Source organism: Corapipo altera, unplaced genomic scaffold, assembly GCF_003945725.1.
Source record: "Corapipo altera isolate COAL_440 unplaced genomic scaffold, ASM394572v1 61016, whole genome shotgun sequence".
In the NCBI taxonomy this organism is placed as follows: domain Eukaryota; kingdom Metazoa; phylum Chordata; class Aves; order Passeriformes; family Pipridae; genus Corapipo; species Corapipo altera.
The window spans coordinates 371,532-379,107 of record NW_020885063.1 but is presented as its reverse complement, the minus strand read 5'-3'; the positions used below and the strand labels follow the sequence as shown (position 1 = coordinate 379,107).

General features: G+C 49.4%; 1 protein-coding gene across 1 annotated transcript in view; it reads left to right on the top strand.

Moving 5' to 3' along the window:
- Positions 1 to 5,768: 5,768 nt before the first annotated feature.
- ANTXR1 (ANTXR cell adhesion molecule 1) overlaps positions 5,769 to 7,576 on the top strand; it is a 104,065-nt gene continuing 102,257 nt past the window's right edge. Inside the window, exon 1 of the mRNA XM_027669024.1 lies at positions 5,769 to 6,292. Coding sequence (XP_027524825.1) covers positions 6,141 to 6,292 — 152 coding nt within the window. The 5' untranslated portion in view covers positions 5,769 to 6,140. The remainder of the gene's footprint in view (positions 6,293 to 7,576) is intronic.

The window sequence follows — 7,576 nt, the reverse complement described above, 5'->3', positions numbered from 1 at the left end:
CAGTTGGTTTTAACCCACAAAACCCAAATGTATAACCCAGCACCCTGGGGCATGAACAGAGTGGTTCCCACGAGTGGTCAAAAAGGTCCCAAGACCCCAAGATTATCTATCCTCCAGTTCAGGCAGGAATGCCCAGCACCTCCCTCAGGGTGGGGAGTTCCACACTGGGGGTGAGGACAGGAGCACCCTCCTGTCTCCCAGTTCCACACTGGGGGTGAGGACAGGAGCACCCTCCTGTCTCCCAGTTCCACACTGGGGGTGAGGACAGGAGCACCCTCCTGTCTCCCAGGCCTCTTAATACCCAGTTTACAGCCTGAGGGGTCAGGGCTGCTCTGGGCAGAGGGTGTAAATGGTCTATTGATAACAGTTTCTGGGCAATGGCATGGAAGGCTATAGAATACACAGTTTTGGGTTACACCCATACAGTGATGAACTGGTCCCAGCTGTTCTAACTAGGACACAGAGAAAATGCATCAGCCCCATCAGCTGTGGCCCAGCACTGGGCTCCTCTGGCTGCAGCTCCTGAGGAAGTTCCAGCATGCCCAGGACAGCAGCACTCAGCATGACCTCATTGGTGTCACAATAACCTGCTGTTAGTCCCTGTTCTCCATCAGACTTTCACACCAGCCATGTGGGACTACTGAAGGGTGAGCAGGGCTTGCTGACCCCTCCTGGGCTCTCCAGTCAATGGATCATCTCAGGGATGGGATCAGGGGCTTGACTGCCAACAGTGTACTGTTGCGGTAGCAATCAGCACCAGTTGTTCTTCAACCCTGAACAGCAAAAGGGTCCCCCAAGAGACCAGGCAGGGCAGAACTGTTTCATTTCCTCCATCTCCAAGACAGCCTTACCAAAAATCCACCAGTACCCTTTCAGGTGCTTGAAATAGTCTGAGGTAGCCCATGCCAGGGATCCTCCAGGCCAGTCCCCATGGGGGGCTTTTGCCACTCACTGCCAGTGAGGCTGATTGCCTGCTGAAACCAGGACACCTCCTTAGATTGTGGTGACATTGTTCCCTGTGCCACAATTTCTTCTATTTAATTAATACATTACAAGCAATATATTTTCATCCATATGCTTAGAGTAACACTCCTCTGCTTGAAAAGGTCACACAAACAGAGTTAGCAGCCCCTGTTAAAAAAGCTAGTGGAACAAACTCGAATCATCAAGGAAATTATACATTGCAGCCCTTACATGCTACAGCAGAGGCAGATAAAATCACAGCAGGGAAAAGTCAGACAAAAACAAGAGACAAGGGAGCTCTTGATCCCCTGAAAAATTAGAGCAGCCCAGGGAAGAAAAACCCCTGTTGGCCACTGAGTGTCAGCCTCGAGTCGTGAGGTTGCGCAACTGAGCTGGAAACGTGCAGAGGAGTCTGTGGTCCTGCACCTCCCAGGGCAGTGCATCTCTGCCGTCCTCCCCCAGCTGTGCTGAATGACACCCTTGGGGGACCTGTCTGCACTGCCAGCAGGGAGATAATGGAATTGTGAGAATCACGGTGGGTGGTGTAGGAAACTTGCTACATCTCGATCATCCACGCAGGGCTGCAACAGCTTCCTGAAGTGCCATAAAAACCAGGGAACGGGATTTTTAGATCTTGACAAAAGCCATTACCCACCATACAGGTCAGGCCTTTGGGAGCCAAAGGGAACCACCCCAAAAACCCACCCAAGGCTGTGCTGTGTCTCACCCTCAGCAGCACCACTGCTCCCACAGGCTGACAGAACCAGCTTCCTCTGAGCTGGGAGTTTCTGAGAAGGTCTCACATACACATATAAGGGAGTAGTTGATAAAACCAAACCTGCTGATACCACTTCCCCCATCCTTTACATATGCAAGTTCTAATCACTCGACAAGGGCATCAGTTGGAGCTTAATTACCCATTGCACTGCTGAATGCAGTTAAAACACCTTACTATTGTCTCTTACACAAAGACTAAAACACACCTCATCTTCCCAAGCACTGGCAGGTCTCTCACACAAAAGCTGCAGTCTGCATAATATTTTTGGGGTTAACATTTTTTTAGCAAGGGAGGGACAGAAATTCCAACACCCCTCCTGTGTCCCACATGAGCTTCCTGTTACGGACCTGAATTCCTCAGTGTGTTGATGCTGCTCTTACCAGGTCATAAACAAAAATACACATTCTTAAGACCTGCATTCGAAGAAGATTAATCCTCAAGAAAGTCAGAGTTGCAGCACAAAGCTCAGTGTTCCACTCTGTCAGCAGCTCCCTCCATGTCAGAGTGCTCACAGCTTCATCTGGTGCCTCATTCCTTGGCTTTTCCCCAAGCTTTCCTGGGCCTTCTGTCAGACTGAATCCACAGCTACACAGACAATCTGATCTCCTCCTCCATTCCCCCTCCTTTCCCTCCTCTTGCTCCACAACAAAGTTATTTTCCTGAGGTACAGCTTTTTCTTTGTTTGGGATTTTTTTCAGCTCTAAGTATTTGTTCATCTCAGGGGCAGTGAGAAACAAATGGAAGAGATTATCACTGCTTTTAATCTTTTAGCAGACACAGATCACAAACCAATGACAGCAACACAAATCTGGCCATGACAGGAGCCTTAACTGTATCTCAGATCTGAAGCTGGCTCTAAGTACTTTTCCAAAATGTCTCAAAGCCAGCACATCAGTCCCCAGAGAGGAAGCTTTTCTTCTAGCCTTCCTAGTTTTACATCCTGCATTCAGCTCATTTTCTTTTAAAAAACCAAACAAAGAATCCATAGACTAGTCCCATCCCCTTCCTTAGGGCAGCACAAATATATACACAAAACTCTCCACGCCTGATCCCAGGATTTGGTAACTCCAGCTCCGTGACTACAAACAGATTTGGTCCAGAACAGCTTTATAAAACTTTATAATCCCCAAGCCCTATATCTTTGCTGGCTACAGGAGCTATAGCTCTGCCCTATGGTGTCTCCAGCAGTCTCATCTGGGAGGGTTCAAGCCCCCAGATCACCTGGACATGCAGACCAGCAGGTGATGCTCCATCTTTTCCACAACTGCCCATAAAGGTGCACCTGCCCTCACATCCTGCCCACCCAGGGCTGGGGCAGGGGCCAGCCCTCAGTTCAGGCAGCAGCACAGCTACCTGTGCAAAGGGCTCTTGTACACATTTCTGACATTGTGCTGTATTTCCATGGATTGTAGGAAGCTGATACCCTGACACGGATCCTCTCCCTGTGCACTGATGAGCTGTGTCACTGCTCTCCTTTCAGACTCAGAGGTAAATTGAAAGACTCGCTCCTGCACTCCCACCTCCCCTGGTTTAGATGTGGAAGCCCAAGATATTCACCTGTAAAACACCTGTTTCTGCTCCTGTCTGGCTCTAGAGAAGCTTTGGCTTCAAGGGATCTGCACTGTGTTCAGCTGTGACCAGGATTTGGCAGCAGGACCAAGGAGGCACCATTTGCCTGGGTCTCTGTTATTCCCACTGGAGGTGATGGAGCTGCTCCAATTGCTGAGCCCAGCTGGGATGGGAGGGAGAGCACTCCCAAAGTGCACCAAGGTGTCTGACTGGTCTGTCATTCAGATATTTTCACTCCAGTCAAAAGTCTGTTATCACCGTTTGCTTTTTCCCCCTGCACCTTATCCTGCTGCTTGTCCTGGTCTTCCCTCACATTGGTTGCTTTCACTACGAATTTTTTAAAGACAAATTTAAATCTTTAGGCAGTGAAGAACAGCTGGAAAGCCTGACTCAAGTGCACTTGCCTCCCCCGTCAGAAACCTGGCCTGGTCCCCTCACCCCTGAAGCTGCTCCACTCAGCAGCAGTTGGTACTTGGAGGAGAAGTGTGTGGGTGCAGCCTGAGAGGGATTGGGAGGGAAAGTTGGGAGCCCTACTCCTGGAATCTTGGGTTTACTTTTATTGGTGTCAGAGCTGCACTGCCAGGGGAATGCTCTCCCTTTTGAGCTCTGCTGCTCCAGTCTTAGAGCTTGTGGTGCTGTTTGTGGAAGGAGTTGGGAGATGCAGGTGCAGATGAAGTGACGTTTTCCATTGAGTTTCCTTGGAAGAGGGAGAGTTCAGGCTTTAGTGGTTGAAATGAGTTTGGTAAGGATGGTGAGAGGGGACAGCCTGTTTCTCTCCCAAGATCTTTGTGGACAAAATTTCTCCAGCCCGCAGCTGGAGAACCATGGTACATGATGGGTGAGCAACTGGCTCATGGGTCAGGCACAAAGAGTGACAGTGACTGGGGTGGCATCAGGCTGGCACCCATCACTAGTGGGGTTCCACAGGGCTCCATCCTCAGCCCCGTGCTCTGCAGCATCTCCATTAACAACCTGGACACAGGACTCAAAGGAACACTAAGTAATTTTGCTGAGGACACCAAACTGGGAGGAGCTGTTGACTCCCTCGAGGGCAGAGAGGGCTCAGCAGACCAGAGATGGACAATCCCCAACCGTGGGAAGTGGAACAAGGGCAAGGGCTGGATTGTGCCCCTGGGCTGGGGCAGCCCTGGCTGTGTGTGTGGGCTGGGGATGAGAGGCTGGAGAGCAGCTGCAGGAAGGGCCCTGGGGGTCCTGGTCCATGGCCAGTTGTCCCTGAGCCAGCAGTGCCCTGGCAGCCAGGAGGGCCAACATGTCCTGGGGGCATCAGGGAGGGGATTGTCCTGCTCTGCTCTGCCCTGGGGCGGCCTCACCTCAACATTGGGGCAGTTTGGGGGGACACAATATAACAAAACCATTGGAGAGTGTCCAAAGGGGGCCACAAGGATGGGGAAGGGTCTGGAGGGGCCTTATGAGGAGCAGCTGAGGGTACTTGGTTTGTTCAGCTGGAGAAGAGGGGACTGAAGTCAGATCTCATTGGGGTCTTCAACATCCTCCTGAGGGGCAGCTCTGATCTCTGCTCTCTGTGAGCAGGGACAGGACCCTGGAACAGCTGGAGCTGGGTCAGGGCAGGGTCAGGTTGGATCTCAGGGAAAGGTTCTTCCCCCACAGGGTGGTTGGGCACTGCCCAGGCTCCCCAGGGCAGTGGGCACAGCCCCAAGGCTGCCAGAGCTCCAGGGTTATTCGGACAACTCTCTCAGGGACAGGGTGGGATTGTTGGGGTGTCTGTGCAAGGCCAGGAGTGGGACTCAATGATCCTTGTGTGTCCCTTCCAGCTCAGGAGATTCAATAATTCCATGATAAGCACAGTCATTACTGAGTATTTCTCAGGACTGACAAAATACAAGGGATGAAGCCTGGCATGGCTTGTTGCTTTAACTTCTGTAAAGCTACTCCAGGTTTTTAAAGGTCTGTAAACTCAGATTTTTCCTTTGTGGGAAACACAGATGTCTCTAAGGGCATGATAGGACAAGGGGGAATGGCTTCCCACTGCCAGAGGGCAGGGTTAGATGGGATACTGGGAAGGAATTCCTCCCTGTGAGGGTGGGGAGGCCCTGGCACAGGTTGCCCAGAGAAGCTGTGGCTGTCCCATTCCTGGAAGTGTCCAAGGCCAGGTTGGATGGGGCTTGGAGCAACCTGAGATAGTGTCCCTGTCTATGGCAGGGGAGTGGAACGAGATGATCTTTAAGATCTCTCCCAACTCAACGCAGTCTGTGACTCCATGCACAGGGCTGTTCCTGCTGTGAGCAAACCACTTCTGTGTCCATCTCTGAAGCTGCTGTGGTGTGTTCATGTGCTCAGCACACAAATATGCTGGAAACCAGACTCACTCAGCCTGAGCTTTGACCACGAGGTGGCATTCTCTGAGCTTTTTTTCCTAAGGAGGAGTAGAACTTACCATCTTTAATAATAACAATAATAATTAAGGGGGGGAAGAAAGCCTCAAACCCTCCCTGTATTTTCTGAAGTCTGTGACAAAGCAAGATTTGTGAGGAGGCTGCTTCTGCTCTTGCAAAACAATGGTGCTGCTTTCTGAGAGCTGCAAGGGAGACTGAGGGTCAAGTCCCTTTAAAAAAAAAAAAGTGAAATACAGTATTGTGCATCTTGAAATCTGAAACCGAGAAACAGAAGTGCAAGGGAAACAAGGGGGAAAGTCTTGCAATTCCTGAGGACAACTGTTGCAAGTGGAGTTTTAAGGAATACAACCTACATATATACATTTAAAGGTCATTGAATGGCTTTTGTGAAGAAACCTGTGAAATAAGGGAGCCTTGGAAGAAGAGATTTCTTTTTCTCCTCCTCTCTGGATATAATGGCCATTGCAAAGCAAAGCATCTTGAGATTTGGCTTCAAATGTCTCTTCCTAGCAATTTTTACACTCACCTGTGATGGACACAGCGGGAAGAGGGAGAACGGGGGTCCTGCCTGCTACGGAGGGTTTGATCTGTATTTCATTCTGGACAAGTAAGTCAGCTCTACTTTGTTCTTTTTCAAAGAGATCTTTCTCCAGGCATAAGCTGGAACAGCTTATACTGATACCGAGGAGGTTTTCCTTGGATTTTGGCTCAGTAGAAGTCACTGTGTCCCCAAGGGACCTGTGAAACTCCCGACTGCTTGCTTTGTTTTTGTTGTGGTGACTTCTTCGGCAGGTCCAGGGCATAAATCCCGCTGTGCTCTGTAAATCACACCAGAGCAGTTCTGCTGATGGGGGGCTCTGTTGTGCCCTCGACCCTGCCCTTTCCCAGAGCAGTGGGTGGGAGAAGGGCAGCACCCTGGTCCCCTCTGGCTCCCCATGAGCTGTGAGGGTCGAGGCTCGCAACACAGCAGGGGTTGCAGGGTTATTCTTGCAGACATGAATTAATTCCATAGCTGAGAACGTGGAGGAAGCGCTGGCCTGCCTGGAGCTCTGCTCCTGTTCCCCAGTTACCTTCCAGAGCAGCAACTGCAGGTAAAAACCAGCTCTGAGAGGGGTCACTGCCCCAGAGAGGCTCAATTCGGCTGTTGTGGTGCAGAACAGCTCCAGTGCCTCAATTAAAGAGAGCTTTGTTTTCTCAGCTGAGTCACACTTTCTTTGTTTCTTGTTAATCAAATGCATATTTTGACTTTAACTACTGAAGATAACTTCCTAGCTCACTTTTTCATCACTAATTGTGGCAGTGTCATCTCCTTGGCACTCCAAGTGTACCTCTTCTTTCAGATGGGGATGGAGTGATGTGAAATTGTGCTGAGCTTTGGAAAGCCTCATTCAAAAAAAAAAAAACTCACAAAAAAACCCAACAAAAAAAGAAAATATTAAAAAAAAAACCTAGCTAAAATGATTGTCCTAATTTTCTGGATTAAGAATAATCAGCTTGAACCAAAAGTTTGGAAATACTGGAGATTCTGCCTGCCAGAGCCATGGCACTGACATTATTAACCATAAATTTCAGAGACAGGAAAGTATTTGCAAGTTGCCAAAAGCGCAGATGAAGCTTTCTGCCTGATCCTCTGGAGTGCTTTGCAGTAGCTCCCACATTCCTTTAGTATAAATGACTTGGAATTACATAACCTTTTATTACAAAATACTGGGTAAAATGTAAGATTGAGACACTGGCTGTTTCACTGTGCCAGTTGTCCCTAATGCTCCAGGGGACAGATTTTTTAAATTCATTTCTTTTTTTCACTGGAAAGATCTACCTGGTTATGCATTTTGGTGCTCTGGCTGTTCAGTTATTAGTTGAAATATCTCTATTGTATGGGGAAAAAAAA